General features: G+C 41.6%; 2 protein-coding genes across 2 annotated transcripts in view; one reads left to right on the forward strand and one right to left on the reverse strand.

Annotated features, from left to right (window-relative positions):
* The window catches only part of CCDC3 (coiled-coil domain containing 3), a 109,605-nt gene that overhangs the window by 76,599 nt on the left and 13,358 nt on the right, over window positions 1-19,648 (forward strand). The gene's annotated exons all lie outside the window — the stretch shown is intronic.
* LOC132360270 (histone chaperone ASF1-like) lies at window positions 16,519-17,524 on the reverse strand. Its single transcript, XM_059915317.1, has one exon. It carries the CDS (start codon window positions 17,285-17,287, stop codon window positions 16,673-16,675), a length of 615 nt encoding a protein of 204 aa, XP_059771300.1. The 5' UTR covers window positions 17,288-17,524; the 3' UTR covers window positions 16,519-16,672.

Consider the following 19,648-nt stretch of genomic DNA (forward strand, 5'->3'; position numbering starts at 1 on the left):
CTATATTTCTGTTTTTGTGCCAGTACCAAACTGTCTTGATTACTGAAGCTTTGTAATATAGTCTGAAGTCAGGGAGCCTGATTCCCCCAGCTCCATTTTTTGTTCTCAAGATTGCTTTGGCTATTCGGGGTCTTTTGTGTTTCCATACAAATTGTGAAATTTTTTGTTCTAGTTCTGTGAAAAATGCCAGTGGTAGTTTGATAGGGATTGCATTGAATCCGTAGATTGCTTTGGGTAGTAGAGTCATTTTCACAGTGTTGATTCTTCCAATCCAAGAACATGGTATATCTCTCCATCTATTTGTATCATCTTTAATTTCTTTCATCAGTGTCTTATAATTTTCTGCATACAGATCTTTTGTCTCCTTAGGTAGGTTTATTCCTAGATATTTTATTCTTTTTGTTGCAATGGTAAACGGGAGTGTTTTCTTAATTTCACTTTCAGATTTTTCGTCATTAGTGTATAGAAATGCAAGAGATTTCTGTGCATTAATTTTGTATCCTGCTACTTTACCAAATTCATTGATTAGCTCTAGGAGTTTTCTGGTAGCATCCTTAGGATTCTCTATGTATAGTATCATGTCATCTGCAAATAGTGACAGCTTTACTTCTTCTTTTCCGATTTGGATTCCTTTTATTTCTTTGTCTTCTCTGATTGCTGTGGCTAACACTTCCAAAACTATGTTGAATAATAGTGGTGAGAGTGGGCAACCTTGTCTTGTTCCTGATCTTAGAGGAAATGGTTTCAGTTTTTCACCATTGAGAATGATGTTGGCTGTGGATTTGTCATATATGGCCTTTATTATGTTGAGGAAAGTTCCCTCTATGCCTACTTTCTGCAGGGCTTTTATCATAAATGGGTGTTGAATTTTGTCGAAAGCTTTCTCTGCATCTATTGAGATGATCATATGGTTTTTCTCCTTCAATTTGTTAATATGGTGTATCACATTGATTGATTTGCGTATATTGAAGAATCCTTGCATTCCTGGGATAAACCCCACTTGATCATGGTGTATGATCCTTTTAATGTGCTGTTGGATTCTGTTTGCTAGTATTTTGTTGAGGATTTTTGCATCTATGTTCATCAGTGATATTGGCCTGTAGTTTTCTTTCTTTGTGACATCTTTGTCTGGTTTTGGTATCAGGGTGATGGTGGCCTCGTAGAATGAGTTTGGGAGTGTTCCTCCCTCTGCAATATTTTGGAAGAGTTTGAGAAGGATAGGTGTTAGCTCTTCTCTAAATGTTTGATAGAATTCACCTGTGAAGCCATCTGGTCCTGGGCTTTTGTGTGTTGGAAGGTTTTTAATCACAGTTTCAATTTCAGTGCTTGTGATTGGTCTGTTCATATTTTCTATTTCTTCCTGGTTCAGTCTCGGCAGTTTGTGCATTTCTAAGAATCTGTCCATTTCTTCCAGGTTGTCCATTTTATTGGCATAGAGTTGCTTGTAGTAATCTCTCATGATCTTTTGTATTTCTGCAGTGTCAGTGGTTACTTCTCCTTTTTCATTTCTAATTCTATTGATTTGAGTCTTCTCCCTTTTTCTCTTGATGAGTCTGGCTAATGGTTTATGAATTTTGTTTATCTTCTCAAAGAACCAGCTTTTAGTTTCATTGATTTTTGCTATTGTTTCCTTCATTTCTTTTTCATTTATTTCTGACCTGATCTTTATAATTTCTTTCCTTCTGCTAGCTTTGGGGTTTTTTTATTCTTCTTTCTCTAATTGCTTCAGGTGCAAGGTTAGGTTGTTTATTCGAGATGTTTCCTGTTTCTTGAGGTAGGCTTGTATTGCTATAAACTTCCCTCTTAGCACTGCTTTTGCTGCCTCCCATAGGTTTTGGGTTGTCGTGTCTCCATTGTCATTTGTTTCTAGGTATTTTTTGATTTCCCCTTTGATTTCTTCAGTGATCACTTCGTTATTAAGTAGTGTATTGTGTAGCCTCCATGTGTTTGTATTTTTTACAGATCTTTTCCTGTAATTGATATCTAGTCTCATAGTGTTGTGGTCGGAAAAGATACTTGATACGATTTCAATTTTCTTAAATTTACCAAGGCTTGATTTGTGACCCAAGATATGATCTATCCTGGAGAATGTTCCATGAGCACTTGAGAAAAATGTGTATTCTGTTGTTTTTGGGTGGAATGTCCTATAAATATCAATTAAGTCCATCTTGTTTAATGTATCATTTAAAGCTTGTGTTTCCTTATTTATTGTCATTTTGGATGATCTGTCCATTGGTGAAAGTGGGGTGTTAAAGTCCCCTACTATGATTGTGTTGCTGTCGATTTCCCCTTTTATGGCTGTTAGTATTTGCCTTATGTATTGAGGTGCTCTTATGTTGGGTGCATAAATATTTACAATTGTTATACCTTCCTCTTGGATCGATCCCTTGATCATTATATAGTGTCCTTCTTTGTCTCTTGTAATAGTCTTTATTTTAAAGTCTATTTTGTCTGATATGAGAATTGCTACTCCAGCTTTCTTTTGATTTCCATTTGCATGGAATATCTTTTTCCATCCCCTCACTTTCAGTCTGTATGTGTCTCTAGGTCTGAAGTGGGTCTCTTGTAGACAGCATATATATGGGTCTTGTTTTTGTATCCATTCAGCCAGCCTGTGTCTTTTGGTGGGAGCATTTAATCCATTTACATTCAAGGTAATTATCGATATGTATGTTCCTATTCCCATTTTCTTAAATGTTTTGGGTTTGTTATTGTAGGTGTTTTCCTTCTCTTGTGTTTCTTGCCTAGAGAAGTTCCTTTAGCATTTGTTGTAAAGCTGGTTTGGTGGTGCTGAACTCTCTCAGCTTTTGCTTGTCTGTAAAGGTTTTAATTTCTCCATCACATCTGAATGAGATCCTTGCTGGGTAGAGTAATCTTGGTTGTAGGTTTTTCTCCTTCATCACTTTAAGTATATCCTGCCACTCCCTTCTGGCTTGCAGAGTTTCTGCTGAAAGATCAGATGTTAACCTTATGGGGATTCCCTTGTGTGTTATTTGTTGTTTTTCCCTTGCTGCCTTTAATATGTTTTCCTTATATTTAATTTTTGACAGTTTGATTAATATGTGTCTTGGCATGTTTCTCCTTGGGTTTATCCTGTATGGGACTCTCTGTGCTTCCAGGACTTGATTAACTATTTCCTTTCCCATATTAGGGAAGTTTTCAACTATAATCTCTTCAAATATTTTCTCAGTCCCTTTCTTTTTCTCTTCTTCTTCTGGGACCCCTATAATTCGAATGTTGGTGCGTTTAATGTTGTCCCAGAGGTCTCTGAGACTGTCCTCAGTTCTTTTCATTCTTTTTTCTTTATCCTGCTCTGCAGTAGTTATTTCTACCATTTTATCTTCCAGGTCACTTATCCTTTCTTCTGCCTCAGTTATTCTGCTATTGATCCCATCTAGAGTATTTTTAATTTCATTTATTGTGTTTTTCATCATTGCTTGGTTCCTCTTTAGTTCTTCTACGTCCTTGTTAAATGTTTCTTGCATTTTGTCTATTCTATTTCCAAGATTTTGGATCATCCTTACTATCATTATTCTGAATTGTTTTTCAGGTAGACTACCTATTTCCTCTTCATTTGTTAAGTCTGGTGTGTTTTGACCCTGCTCCTTCATCTGCTGTGTGTTTTTCTGTCGTCTCATTTTGCTTATCTTACTGTGTTTGGGGTCTCCTTTTCACAGGTTGCAGGTTCGTAGTTCCCGTTGTTTTTGGTATCTGTCCCCAGTGGCTAAGTTTGGTTCAGTGGGTTGTGTAGGCTTCCTGGTGGAGGGAACTAGTGCCTGAGTTCTGGTGGATGAGGCTGGATCTTGTCTTTCTGGTGGGCACGTCCACGTCTGGTGGTGTATTTTGGGGTGTCTATGACCTTATTATGATTTTAGGCAGCCTCTCTGCTAATGGATGGGGCTGTGTTCCTGTCTTGCTAGTTGTTTGGCATAGGTGTTCAGCACTGTAGCTTGCTGGTCATTGAGTGATGCTGGGTCTTGATGTTGAGATGGAGATCTCTGAGAGATTTTTGCCATTTGGTATTACGTGGAGCTGGGAGGTCTCTTGTGGACCAGTGTCCTGAAGTTGGCTCTCCCACCTCAGAGGTACGGCCCTGATGCCTGGCTGGAGCACCAAGAGCCTTTCGTCCACTTTTGGGAGGTCTGACGTTTTCTGCCAGCGTTCAGTGGGTGTTCTGTAGGAGCAGTTCCAAGTGTAGATGTATTTCTACTGTATCTGTGGGAAGGAAGGTGATCTCCTCATCTTACTCTTCCGCCATCTTCTCTCCTCCCCAACTGTGAGTTTTTAAAAGCTGAGCTGATGTCCTTCTTCACTAAAGTTGCCTCCTTAATTCATTTTAGATTGAGTATCCAGACTGCTCGCAAGTGGGGTTACGGATGTGGATGAGGAGGCGGGCAGCTGGAACGCTTGTTTTCAGTTTTCTTTTTTGTTAACTGAAACCACTGTGTCACAGGCAAATATTGTCATGTTTCATTTGCCCCTGGTTTTTTGGGGGGCGGGGGGGGCAGGCGGAGGAGTGGGGAGTAGTTGGAAGGTGGTGGTTCTGGGAGGGGAATGGCCTTGTGCGCACTGCCGAGGGCCAGGGAGGAAAGCCAGGCCCCTGGAAACCTCCACTTGAGCTATTGGTTTGCAGATGAAATCTCCTTATTTGAAGACCTCTGTCAGAGAGCTTAAGAGCAAAGGGCACTCAGCCTTTGAAGAGAGATGGTCTGATTCCAAGTTCAAGTCCCATCATGTACCATGGGGCTGTAGGCAAGTTGCTTCCGCTGTCTGAGCTTCGTGTTTCTAATCTCTAAAATGCGACAAATAGTGCAACCTACCTTGTGGGTCAAATGTCAGAATTTAATATGAGAGTGTGTCCAAAACAGGTAGTACGGTGCCTGGCACATGGATGCCTTGATAAATGGTAGTTATTATTCTTTCTCCAACGCCAGAATCTAGGGATGATAAAGTCCCAAGTGTGGGGATCTTGGTGCATCAGGTAAATAACAGCCCCCTTCCACAGCCGTGACCTGGTTCCGATGGGTCGTGTGTGATGGCCTCAGCCGGTTACATGCTTAGCACCTGCTCCTTTATGACTGTGGTTGGGAAGTGTCACCCGTGACTCGGCTGCTAGTCTAATCCTCATCAAGCTCCCCCCACCCTTGCCCGAGAGTGGCTTTTCTTACCTAAAATGGCAACTGCAGAGTCTTTTGTGATTCCTGCGGGGTGAGGATCCCTGGGGGCCGATGCCCTGGGTGCTCCGTGGGGCTAAGTCGTGCCGAGCACCTACGGAAGGAACCTCATGGCACCAAGGCATGTGCAAGAGAAATGCACCTAAGAGCTGATCATCCCTTCCAAGAGTATGACTTTAAAAACACGTACTCGTTTCTAATTTCACAAGTGAAACACGCACGCATATGGTATTTGTATAAAAATGTATGCGCTACAGATAAAAGCACAGCTTCCTTTACAACTCTGAGTCCCAGGCCCCTCCCCGGAGGCAACCTTGTTAACAGTCAAGATCCTTCCAGACCTCAGACCAGGGTTTTACATGCACACATGTGGACCCTAAAAAATAGTTTGGTGGGCTTTTTTTGTTTTCATAAGTGGTATAATACTATATGAATGGGTCTACAACTGGGGGGAGGTTCCCACTTGATAATACATGTCGGAGATTTTTTCCCTTTTCATCCCTTTAATTTCGCATAGTATTTCATTGGGTGGACAGGCTGTAGTTTATTTAGCCCTTCCCTTACTGACGGGCATGAAAGTTGTTGCTACTTTTTCAATTTTAATAATTCTGCTGTGACCGTCCTTCTTTATCCCCATTAGGAACATCTGTGTGTATTTTTCTAGATGGGTAATGAGAAGAGGGGAACATACAACTTTTATAGGTTAAATCCAGAACAAAACATAAACTTTCATAGCTTTATTCCCTGAGTAAGAATAAGACAGATGAATCAAGGGTGTATTTAAGAAAAAATAATGGGCAGGGAGACAGATCAGAAAAGCATATACTTTGAAGCAGTTTTTAAAGGTAGGTAATAAATACAAGTCTGTAGTTTTTGATACACTCAAAATATGTATAGAGCTGTATGGGTTCATACTGTATTTTAAGATCCTTATAGAATCCATCTGATTTTAAAAGTTTAGCCAAGGACTTTTTGAAAAAGAAGAGGAATATCCTATCACATGATATACTATAAAAGCCCCATGAGACTGGTGTACCTACCCACAGCTAAACAGGTCGAAGTAGGTCCAATCAGACCTTAGTATAAGTTAGAATCCTGAGGAAGGAGGTAATATAATCTGTGGGAAAGGGAGGAGTATTTATTTATTTTGGATTTTATTTTATTTTTTATACAGTAGGTTCTTATCAGTTATCTATTTTATACATATTAGTGTATATATGTCAATCCCAGTCTCCCAATTCATCACACCCCCCACCTCCCAGCTTAAGGGAGGAGTATTTAATAAAATGTGGGAGAATAATTGATTTGCTTTTTGGAAAAAAATGTATTTATATACTCCCATCATACCATATACCCAAATAGATTCTAGGTAAATCAAAGAAAGAAATATGAAAAATTAAACCTTAAATCAGTATAATACTCTTAGAAAACAATTTGGCAACATAGAGCACAATTCTTAGAAATGTCCATTACTTCCAGTCTAATAACCTAAGAATTTCACTTTCAAGTGTCAGCCCTAAAGAAATAATCCTGATAAAGAAAAATGTGGCATGTTATTTTCTTGAACATTATTTAAAATAGTACAATGTTTAGAAACAGCCTGTGTGCCCAAAGGAATATATCTAAATAAATTAAAGAGTAATCTTATAATGAAATAGATTCAACCATCAGTATAACGAAATTCTCAGATTGTAAGGTCTTTATGAAATGAAAGCTTGAGAAAGCCAAATTCAAAATTGAAAATACAGTGTAGTTTATAACCAGGTTAAAAAAAAAATGATGCTAGTAAAAGAAGTCGTTTTTGAGTGGTGACTTTGTTTTTTCTGTTTTGAAGTAGTTTCCAGTTTTTTAAATAATTAGCATGTAATAGCTTTATAATTCGTTATTTCAGTCAAAACTCTTTTGAGCACTTACTGTATGCCAGGCACTGTATTAGGGTAATAACTGCACTAGGGTCATAGCAGTAAAAATGAGAGACAGAGTCCCTGTTTTATAGTGTAATGGAAGAAAGAGATAATTAATCATTATTTAGTCAACTGATCATGCTTTTAGGGGCACGAGCAGGTTGCTGAGGTAGTCATTAGGGGAGGTTACTTACAAGGTGGTAAGGAAAGACATCTGAGGCGGTGACACAGGAACCAGAAGGATGACAATGAGCCTGATGTGCAGAGTCATAGAACAGCATTTCAGGAAGATGGAACAGCAAATTGTTAAAGAGGTGGCTAGGAATAACTCTGGTTGTTTGTATAATGGGACAATAATTAAGGCATATTTAAATTTTCTTCTCCGAGCTAATATTCCTTTTTCATTTGTCATAGAATCTGGCCATAACCATGCAGTGGGTAGGATTCTGTAACCTAATGCCTTTCACATGTAAAATTTGCCCTGACCATGTTATTGAAGCTTTCAAGTTTGCAGGGACTTGTGCCAGATACCAAGGCAGGAAGGACGGCCCTTGAAAGTTGGCAGAAACACATCACTGTGCTTGAGTATCTGTTTGTCATCTGTTTGTGGGTTTAAGGATTTTCCAATAATATTTTTACCTATTAAAATATTAGCTGAGAACTGATTCTGGGACATGAGGTTATGGACCGAGCCTGTATGTAATTATAATGGTCAACATTTAGTGGATGGACAGCTTCCCAAATACCGCCATGCACAGTCTCACCATTATCTGTATCTCCACTTTCTGAAAGAAGAAAAAATAGCTGCGTAGCCTGAGCTAAGTTTGAAGCTAGCTCTCACTGAATCCCACCCCCAGCTCTTTCTCCTCTAAGGAGAGGTGGCTCCGAGGCTACCTGTCTTGATTCAGTAGCAGGAAGTCCTGTATCTGGGTTTGATAAACTCTCCCAAGCAAACAGACTTTGGACTGAGTCAGACCCTGGATGTGGCCGTGGACCAGTCATCAGTCTCTGGGAAGTAAATAAGAGCATGCTCACAGCTTATAAATCTTTGTTGCATTTCCCAGTTGGGCTGGGCTGGTGGCGGGAACCCTTTGGGTTTTTCAGCCAGTACTGATGATGCCAGGAAAATACACCACACATCAGGAGGAAAAGTAGAGCCTGGTCCTTAGCTGCCCTTTTCAGAAGGGCTGGAGACAATACTGAATGTTTGAAACCTGTGAGTGTGAAAGGCCCCAGGGAAATGAGCCTCGGACCCAGATGGGTCAGGCCAGTGATGCCTTTGGAGAGAGAGCAGGGGCAGAGCGGGCTGGCTTGCCTCTGGGGCAGTTTCTGCTCTAGGCTTCCCCTCCCTGGTGGGCCCCCCGTGGTCCATGGTTCAGCCTTCCTACTCTCAGCAGCCTTACCCGGACGCCCTGAGATCAGAGGGGCTGCCTTTAGGTCACCTTGGACCGAGTTCAGAGGTCCACAGGGCGAGGGGGAAGCTTCACCTTGGCCTGCTGTTCCCTTGGGCAACAGCAGTGACCCGAGGCCTGGAGCTTAAGGAGCCAGTCGGTGGCTCCGTGAGCCCCACTCAGCAGTGGTCCACACACCCAGGGCTGGGGCAGGAATGAACTTGGCCCCCATCGCCAGTAGTCGCACATCTGTCAACCGCTGGGTTTGGAGGTGCCCACACCATCAGGCCCTTTCATTCTTCCTCTCCCATAGCCCGAGATGCCATGAAAGCTAAGCATGCACATCAGAAGGCCAGTGGTCAGATCTTTAAATAAAATCCTGAGATCCCAGTGACCGTGAATAGCACCCATGCCTCCCAAGGGAATTCCTGCATTGGCAAGTCTACTGTGGGTCTGTTTTCCTCCCACTGTTTTCATGGGAGAGAATCCCAGCCCCGGCCAGAACTGGACAACTAGGGACTAAAATGCCCAAGGAGGCTTTGACCAAACATTCAAAGGCATCGGAAGATGTCTTTGAGGCTATAACTGAGGTTCAGGGAGGACCATAACTCGCCAAAGCCACCAACTCATCAATGGCAGGATTGGGACTAGATGGAGGTGCCCATCCTTCTACTGTGATGCCAATTGTCTGGAATGAATTTCTGGGAACCTAAAAAAAATCACACCCTCCTTTCCACTTTACCGGGGAGTCTTTTCTCCCTTGCACCATGGAAAGTGCTCGGAACTGAATAAGAGCTGCTAGCAGCCTTCTCACGCAAGGATCTGTGGTTTCAGTTTTACCTCCCTTGGTAGGTCTAGAAAAGCCCTGGGGGTTGGAATCAGTCTTCCATGACCTAGTGCTTCCCAGTCCTCCTTCCATCATGGACAGTGGAGAATGATGTTTGCAAAACTCCCTGGGGAGATACAGATTTCCCCCGCGAGAAGCTTAGAACCTAGATCGAAGTGTCACAGAATGGAACAAGTTCAGTTCCCATCAGCAAGGTCCACATGCATACAATTGAGTGATTAATATTCTTTCTCTCTTTATAGAGATATATGTCTATATCTCTATATAGATATATATATAGAGAGAGTGTGTGTAGTGGGATGCAATGAGGACATTTATTCATTTATGTATGAGTGGTAATTAAAATATCATTAATTATCTTCAAAATTTATTTTAAAAGTTACTCAACTCCTAGACCCATGATGCCTTTTCCAACCATAACAGTAAAGGATGTTTGTAATGGACATTGATAAAAAAGCCCTGAGGACAATGCAGCAGGCTCCTCATAGCTGAGCGGACTAGCTGCCTCCAGGCCTGAGAAGACGGACATCCCCCCAACACGTGAAATCAGTTCTTGTTGCCTGTTGGAGGGCCCTGCCATAGTCAAATGAGAATGGGTGTAAAACATTTATGGAGGTTGATTTAATGCAGGACCAACGTGTATGGTTGATAGGTTAATGTGTATCATATCAAAGAGGGAGACATAATATGCAGAATTTTTGAACTTTATTTGACCAAAAAAACCCCTTTTGTCCCCATGCGAGCATCATGAGATGAGCATTATGTAGACCTCACCTTGGCAGTGCTTTCTAGTGCATTTATCTGAAGATTTACCTTTATCTCTCTGTAACTGAACTTAATCGGTAAACTTCCCTTTCTGTGATGGCACAGAATGGACCCAAGGCGGCGCAGTCTCTCCTGATTTTAATCATGGTCGATTCAAGAGTTAAGCCCTGGCCTTTGAAGACCCTGTCCTCTTCTTCCGCCATCTGTGGAGTCTTTCTGAAACGTGATCTGTGTCCTAAATTTACCTGGGCTTCCTGTAACCCAGCATCTCCCCGTGAAAATTCAGTCTTTTCTCACCTCCATTATGTCCTGCAGCTCTTATGGATTTGGTATAGGATACACAAAATAACCTAGTCAGCTGGGCCTGGGAGAGAATCAGAAAAGAAAATGCATTAACTTCAGGGATCATTAAAGCCAGTTCCTGATCTTACCAGAACAGGGAGTCAGAACAGACTTGGGATAGGACTTCACAAGGATCACAATGAACCCAGCACCTACTTTCCAAAGGTGGCTCCTGCTTCTCCGTTTGTTGCTCGTTTTTAAGTCACTGAACTTGTTTTTATTTCAACCTGCATCCCTTCCTTCATTAAGTGCTTTATTCCATGACAGGTACTGGATACAAAGATGAAAATATGGAACCCTTGCATTTGAGGGGCTTTGACTGTCCAGAAGAGAGTCAGACTCACAGTGTGATAAACTTGACAATAGAATTGGGGAAAGATTACATGGCTCTTTCTGGAGGAATCAGGGAAGGCTTCACAGAGGAGGTGACCCTTGAACCCAGGCCTGGAGAATAAGTAGAATTTCGTCAGTTGGATAAGGATGTGGGGGGTAGTTGGTGGAGATTTCCTAAGCGGAAGGAACTACACGTGCAAAGGCATAGATATTTGAGGGAGCCCACTGTGGTTATGAAGGAGTAGTTCAATCAGGAAAGCTCAAGTTCAGGTGAGGAACAGTCATAAAGATTCATTTACTGTATGTTTACTGTATGTCAGGTGCTATGTCAGATGCTTTTACATCTGTTATCTGATTTTAATCCTCCAAGCAAGTCGATGGTGGAGGCATTATTACCCCCGTTGTGTAAATGAGGAGAGTGAACTAAGGCAGCTTCATTGATGCAGGCGAGGGGGCCCTGCCATAGGATGAAGGAGCAGCCAGGAGGCAATCCCAGTTTTGCCTGGTTCTGAAGCCCAGGCTCCTACCCAGGATGCCAGACAGCCTTGGCTTGTCTGGGGAGAGTGGGGGGAAGGGAGCAGGAAGGGAGGGTTGGGGGAGCCCTTGAGCCCAGTACTGCCCAGTGGGGAGGGTGCTCCTGCCCCAGCTCTGTCCCCTGACCCCCTGCCTGCCTGCTCCCACCTCCACTTGCCCATTCTCCGCGCCCCTCGCCTGCAGCCACAGCCTGTCTGGGGCATCTGCTTTCCCTTCTGCTGGGTTCCTGGCACAGGGAGACAACGCTTTTGACTTTGGGTGGAGCAGAGGAAGGACCAGATGCCAAGTCAAATACAGTCATAGGAACCTCAGGTTGTTTCTCCAGAGAGTCCGCAGAAGAACCACCCTGTTGTCGCCTGTGGCTTGGGAGTTCTCTCGGTAGTGCTGGGCGTCATCCAAACTGTTACTGTCGAATCGTTTAGGAAACCATTCTGCTTTGACTTGACTCTGCTGCTCGCCTCCTCATCCCTCTGTCTCTAAGAGGTTTAAAACAATGGTGGAACGAAGAGACAGGGTGAGAGAGAACTGGCAAGAACTTGGGTTGAGGCCTGTGGGCTCACCATCAACCCTCCAGGAGTTCCTGCATCACACGGAGAATGAAGGAGTCTTGGCCTCTGGCCGTGACTGGGTCAGAAGGCACCATGCAGTGTAAGCTTCTCAGAACTGACAAATTGTGTGACCAGCGACCCACTTCAGAGTGCCTCTCACCCTGAGAGTGGCTGCTTCTGGGCAGTGCACATGGGTAGGTTCCAGAAAGCGTATCTTTCCAGTGTCGCTGGGGAAGCACTTTAGAAACAGTGGGATAACCATTTTGGAAAGAGCTCTTTTGTGAACTTCCATCTGGAGGTTTGAAACTGGCAGCAGTCTGTTGAGAGTCAAAGGCTCCTTGACAAGAATCACTGAGAACTTGAGCTGCGACCTGGCAGCCCAAAGCAGTGATTGCACATCGGTGTTCAAAAATGGTGTGAAAAGGGTGAAGAGTGGGCAGTGAGGCTCTTGGCAAACTCTGGGACCCGATGCTTTTTCCATCCTTTGCCCTCCTCCATTCTTTATTGGCTGTTTTCTCTCCAAACTCATCCAGTTGTCAGCTGTTGCCTTTGCATCTCCGTTTGCCTTGAGCTTCTCTCAAGATGAGGGTTCCAGAATTTTCTCCTACAAGGGGCCAGGTACTAAACATTTTAGACTTTTTGGACCACACAGTCTATGTCGCAACTACTCTGCCATTGTAGTGGGAAAGGAGCCACAGACCATATGTAAACAAAGGAACGTGGCAGTGTTCCAATAAAACTTTATTAGCAAAAACAGGTGGTGGGCCAGATCGGGTCCACAAGCCATAGTTTGCTGGCCTCTATTCTAGATTTTAATTCTCTCCTTTTTTTTTCCTTTCTCTTTTTTGAATCTCAAGAACAGGAGCGAAGTGTTAAAAAGGCAAGCTGTTGGTCAGTGTTCCACTTTGGGCCTTGCCTCATTTTTAACATTTCAGAAAGTACATTTTGCCTTGTCTGTATAGGGTTATTTAAATTGAAAGCAGCTGTGAAGGCAAGAATCCTCTCAGGGAGCTTTTGATATGTCTGCTGCCATGAAATAGTAATTTTTAATGCACTGTCTTTTTGTTAAGTAGATACAGAGCTTAGTGGTATATCGTGGAATAATTCAGGGAGAACCTTCTGCACCGTACGGTGCCAGGCATGGTATAATAAATGCTTCTTGCTGGAATGAATGAACATATGGAAGTGGAAACCATTTAGAAATGATTTCTTTAATCATTTAGAGGTGATTCTGTATTGTATATGGATTCTATATGGTAACATGGCTTCAATTCCTTATCCCTTCAAGATCTTGATTGCGAAACTTTCCCACAGCACCTGAGATTCCTGGGGACAGCAGAGAACACATGGGAAGGTTTTAGGTAGAGCACAGGTGAGAAACTCTCATGGGTTTGTCCTGTCGTTGGAGGCTGGTGACCACCCGAAAGGCCACCCTAAGATCATTCAGCCCCACAGATGCAAAAACGCACATCTTGGCATCCTTCCCTGTCGGCCTGTGGTTATAAGGATGGAGGAGGATTAACAACTAGTGATGAGTTTTGCAGTTCATGGCAGCTGGGCAGAACCACCTGACTCCCCCTCCCCCAGCTTCCATTGAAATGCTCAATGGAAATGTACAAGTGTCCAGAAAATAATCATGATAAAATAGCAAAGGGAAAAAGTTATATCAGAAAGTCTAATAATGGCATGAGTCCAACTTTGTTTAAATATTTATGTATACCAATAGAAACAATCCTAGGAAGAGATGTATTAAAATGTCAACAGTGGCTATCTCAGTGCAACAGAATTACAGATGATCTTAATTGTCTTTTTTTTGGTCTCAATTTGAAAAAGTTTTTCTACAATAAAATGTTGCTTTTATAGTTTAAAAAGACGTTACTTTAAAAAGAAGGCAAAGAATGGGTATCCCAGCCTACCTTTTGTCTGAGAATAAAAGGGCAGGCTCCCCTATGACAGCCTTCCTGTCCACCCTGAAGCAGTGGAGCTTTCTAGAGAAAAGCGACTCAGCCACAGGTAGATGCTGGGGGCTTAGACATCTGACAGGCAAGGGCTTTCTCCTCTGTAGCCAATCAGAGCTGGTGTGATGTGGTCCTGAGGATGGGGCTGCCCATTAGGAATCATTTGCTTGGGGGTTGCCCCAAGTGATCATTTGCTTCTCTTTGGTTTTTCTTCAAAGAACACGTGGCAATACGTGTTTCCTCTTGGTCTGGCCTTTCCCCCTCCTCTTCTCAGCCTCTTATAAAGCACACAAAATTAAATGAGCAAGTGTGTTGACCTTTTATATGTATATTTTAAAAGCAGTTTCTAAAGAGATTGCTTTCATTTGGAAAGCATTCCAGAGAAAGGATAGTTTCTTAAAGAAACATATATTTGAAAGCACAGGTCTTGCGTAGAAATTCATGCTTTCTCAAGAGGTGAAGGCCAGGATTCAGGAGGCCTGCTTGAGACACTTGTGACAATGGCTTCTTCATTTTATGGGGTTAGCCTCTTATTCCTAGGGCCTAAGCCCTCCCTATTTGCAGGCAGAGCCCACTTTCCACAGAGATAAAGACCTTCTGCTTGGTAAGGGGTCCTGGGTCACAGCTTTGCTATTGGTGACATTGGACAAGAGTCCTTCTATGTCTTTCTGCTCCAGCTCAAACCCTACCCATGTCAAAGAGAGGCTAAGGGATTGAGAGTTACTTATTCACCAAGAAACTCCAGTCATCCCATTCATCCCATTTTAATAACTACCCCCCACCCCCACCCCACACACACAGACACACTTTCCAGCTGTCCCTTTGCTCCATCTTGGTTTCTTCAGGCCATTGTCAAGGTGGTCTTCCTCTTGCTCTAGCTCCCTAGAGTAGGGAACAGCTGGCCCCTGGGTCTGAGGGATGCCTGCGAAGAGTGTTGATGTCTTAGATGTGCACTAACGTTCCACCAAGAGCACAGAGCTTGTTGCATCCCACCATGTTTGCTCTCATTTATTATTTTAAAATGCAGCGTGTGAAGAACGTCATAAAATGTAACTCAGCCTTCTCTTTGATGTTATGTTCCAACCCACTATTGGATTCTGTCCTTTCAAAATGAACAGCCGGCCATATTAAAACCCAGTCCTCCTTTTTAACTTTTCATTTTATATTGGAGTCTAGTTGATTAACAATGTTGGGTTAGTTTCAGGTGTACAGCAAAGTGATTCAGTTATACATATACATGTATCTTAGGTTGTTACGTAATATCGAGCAGAGCTCCCCGTGCAATACCTTGTTGGTTATCCATTTTATTTTTATTTATTTATTTTTTGGTTGGCAAGTATTACTTTTATTTTCACTTTAATATTTTAACATTTTCTTTTAATTGCAATTAGACAAAAGTGAAATTTTCTTCATATTGTTTTAACAGCCGGATGTATTTTACTTTTAAAATCTATGAACTAGTTAGTGGACAGTATTTTAATTATCTGGTATATTAAATTTCAAAGTTTAACATTTAGCAAAATTTTGCTCCACAAAGTCACTTTTTAGAATGACAGGAAATATATACAACTTAGAATCCATATTCAGACAAATGCCCCTTTCCCTTCTTCAAAATAAAAGCTTTAAAAAGTGCAGTATAAAAGTTTTAGATATGAAGGCACTGCATAACTCTGCATTATATGGCTAATGTCTTGCTTAGCAGCAAGAGTAATGAGAATATTCTACATTTAATTTACGGGAGCATAAGAAACTTTTTGAGGAAGGACCTAGCTCTCATCAAAGAAAAAGAACTTTTTGGCCCATTTAGTTAATGCATTCCTTTCCAAGACTGCTTTTAAAAAACTTACCTGGAAAAGCTATCTAACATATGTCCACCACAAATATGCCTAATCTTATTGTGCATGAGTGTCAGGGGATATGGAGAAGAGTACTACATGTGAAAATACATATAGTTCCAAAATAGTAACTTATCTATTATGATAAAGCTAAATATATCTTTCCAAATCCACTGTTTTTATATAAATGCTGCCAACAACAGATGACCTAGCAAAACAGTTTTAAAGAGTTAAGTTCATAGTATTATAAATCTAACGAACGGAACGGAGTCATTATACTCTCCTGTTCTTAAACTTAGGGAGTTTGTATCTGCTCTTGACCTGCTGAATTCACTGGGTAATAATGATGTATGATTCAAGGAGTGTTCTGATGTCCTGAACTGTTATAAAAACAAAAATCATAGCCAGAGGACCTTATAAACAATTAACCACATTTGTTGTCTTAGAAACCAAACTGAGTGCTGTCTAACATTATATGAACTGAACAGTAGCCATAAGAGGCTTCAAGGTGGCCTGGAAAATCAGATCCTAGAGTTCTTGGTAGCATACAGTTGACTTCAAATCCGTTCTTTAAGGGCATGCCATAAAAAGAATGAAAACTTGCCCCTTAAATCAAACCAAGTTATGTGTTATCACAGGAAGACACATTTTAGTTGAAATTAACTTTGTTCTTTCAAAGATTAGTAAAATAGTGGTCCAAAGATTATTGTCCAAGAGGCTGAGACATCTTTTACAACCTGGTCTAATGATTCATTTCTCTTTATAAATGCTTTAATTACATATAGAGGAAAAGAAAATAATATGTATGTTTTAATCAGATTAGTTTCAGAACAAATAACACATTAGAGAAAAAAATTACTTAAAAATAGTTGTATTTATATTCCACAATTTGCTCAAATACTGGTTTTCTTATAAACTTTCTACAGGATGTTTTTTAAACAAATTCTTCACATTGTATCTTGACTATGTACTTATGGAATTTCAGGGAAATAGTTCTGTGTGTTTTTATAGCTTAATTTGTACTATAGGGATGGCAGGTGGTCACATGCGGTCCATGTGGGATTCTAACATGACATTTAGTGAGTTTTCTGATGTGGACCATCCCTTTGATGCTGAAGGTAATGCATCTGTTGAAAGAAGTGATTGTAGATTTGGATTACTGCTCTCTGCGTCTTCCAGTTTTTCTGTGTTATCTTCCCAATTAACGTGGAATCTAGTGACTCTGGGATTGGATGCCAAAATGTTCCTTTGAAGCTTAGAAAAGTCTGGTTCTACTGGCAGATTTTCCCTTAATTCTGTCTCAGTATATTCATTATTTACATAATAACCAACTCTAATAAATTCTTGACCTCGATAGGTGCATGTAATTAGCACAACTGTTACACCTACTGCATCTGCATCTGGAATGAGTCCCGGATTAGGTGCATCAGCCTGAAATACAAACATATGCCTTCCTGCAGGAACAGGGCCCACTAAAACAGAGTCTAAAACTTGATCGTATTCTTCACTTTCTGCAGAGCCCACATAGATGATTTTCCATTCCAGGTCTTCAGACAGGTCCTCGATGCACTCAAAGGTGATCTCGAACTGGAATGGGTTGTAGAAAGGAGAAGGGTTATCCAGCACCACTACATTGTTCACCTGAACCTTTGCCATATTTTGAAAAAAACACAAACAATGGGAACGGGGGCTTGTTGCGGCACAATAAAGTCAAGCGCGCGGCCCCTCGGGAGAGCGCAGACCCCCGCCCCGGCGCCGGCCCGACGTCGTGCAGCGGTGACTTGAGAAACTTTTTTTTCCTCTTTTTATTTACACGGGAACACTCCACAGTGTTTTGCAGCTTTCCTATTCCCGGTTATCCATTTTAAATACAGCAGTGTGTACATGTCGATCCCCCCCAAAACCCAGTCCTCTTCTTTTAATAGACTTTGCTTGGATTCTTTTATCTTGTTCTTGGTTCAAGGATCTGTCATAACTTAGAGAACGATCATGACTTAGTGAGAGTGGCTATAAAGTGCTGAGCCTAGTATGTGGCCATATTAAACTGTCAGAAAGTTATATAGATGATATCTGGTCATATACTATATAAATAATGAGTTCTCTAGGGTCTCCTGTGGCACCTTCTCGTCGAGGGGCTCATTTTGGCCAGAAGAGGGCAGTGTGGCACATGTTCCCTCCCCCCAACCCCCTTAACAGTGGCAAAAGCTCTTTGTTAAATGACAGGTATTTTTGGAACACTTAACTTGATTCAGATGTTTTAGTGTATGCCTAAAATGGCCAGGGCAACAAGGCTACAAAGACCACGGTGAAATAGGCCTTCGGTAGTTTGCGATGTGACGAGGGCAGTGCACATACCCCCGGGGCTGTGTGGTGCTTGGTGTGTGCTGTATGACTAGCTCTGCGTGCTATGGAGATGGGGGAGTAGGAAATGTTATGTGTAATTGGAGAGACACCTATGGAAAGTGTCATGGGGGTGGACCTGCAGAATGGTTCTAGGACTGCCAGACAGAGCTGGCGTCGACCAGCCCTCCAGGAAGAAGGAAGGGCACACAGAGGCCCAGAGACGGGAAAGAACAAGACATACTGGAGGACAAGTAGAGCCAGGTTGCTTTGGGCATAAAGTGTGTGAACAGAAGGATGATAAGTAAGGCTGGAGATGCAGGCTGGGTCCAGTCACAAAGGTCTTAAGGGTTTTAAGAGATTGAACTCTATACCGTAATAATGACCAACATTTAGTGGACATTTACAATGTACCAGGGGGTCTTAGTCTGTTTGGGCTGCCGTAACAAAATTCCACTTACTGGGGGACTTATATAAACAACAGAAATTTTTTTCTCAAGGTTCTAGAGGCTGGAAGTCCAAGGTCAGGGAGCCGGCATGGACAGGTGAGGGCCCTCTGCCAGGTCACAGACTTCTTCTTGTATCTTCACATGGCAGAGGGGGCAAGGGAGCTCTCAGGCCTCCTTTATAAGGACATGAATCCCATTCATGAGAGCTCTGCCCTCAAGGCCTAATCCCCCACCAAAGTTTCTATCATAAATGGATGTTGAATTTTGTCAAATGCTTTTTCTGCATTTATTGATAGGATTTTTATCCTTCATTTTATTAATGTGGTGTAGCACATTAACTGATTTGCAGATGTTGAACCATCTTTGCACCCTGGGAATAAATGCCACTTGATTATGGTATATGGTTCTATTAATATATTGTTGGAAAGAGTTTGCTAATGTTTTGTTGAGGATCTTTGCATCTGTATTCATCAGGGGTACTGGCTTGTGATTTCTGTGGTGTCCTTGTCTGGTTTTGGTATTAAGGTAATACTGGCCTTGTAAAATGAGTTTGGAAGTGTTCTCTCTTCTATTTTTTGGAAGAGTTTGAGAAGGATTGGTATTAATTTTTCTTTAAACGTTTGGTAGAATTCACCACTGAAGCCATCTGGTCCTGGACTTCTGTTTCTTGGGAAGTTTTTGATTACTGATTCAATCTCTTTACTTACTGATTCAATCTCTTTACTAGTACTTGGTCTGTTCAGATTTTCTATTTATTTTCTGATTTAGTGTGGGTAGGTTGTATGTTTCTAGGAATTTATCCATTTCTTCAAATTGTCCAGTTTGGTGGTATATAATTGTTCATAGTCTCTTATGATCTGCTGTAATAGGTGTAATACCTCCTTTCATTTCTGATTTTATTTATTATGTCTCTTTTTTTCTTCTTGCTGAATCTAGCCAAGGATTACTGTTTTTTCAGAAAACCAGCTTTTAGTCCTTCTACTAAATTTGGGCTTTATTTTTTCTTTTTCTAGGTCCTTGAGGTGTAAAGTTAGGTTGTTTGAGATCTTTCTTGTTTCATCATGTAGGCATTTATCACTATGAACTTCCCTCTTACAACTGATGTTATTGCATCCCACAAGTTATGTTTTATTTCTTGATTTTCTCTTTTGACCCTTTTGTTGTTCAGGAGCATGTTTAATCTCCACGTATTTTTGAATCTTCCAGTTTTATTCTATAATTGATTTCT

This window comes from Balaenoptera ricei, chromosome 2, assembly GCF_028023285.1.
Source record: "Balaenoptera ricei isolate mBalRic1 chromosome 2, mBalRic1.hap2, whole genome shotgun sequence".
In the NCBI taxonomy this organism is placed as follows: Eukaryota; Metazoa; Chordata; class Mammalia; order Artiodactyla; family Balaenopteridae; genus Balaenoptera; species Balaenoptera ricei.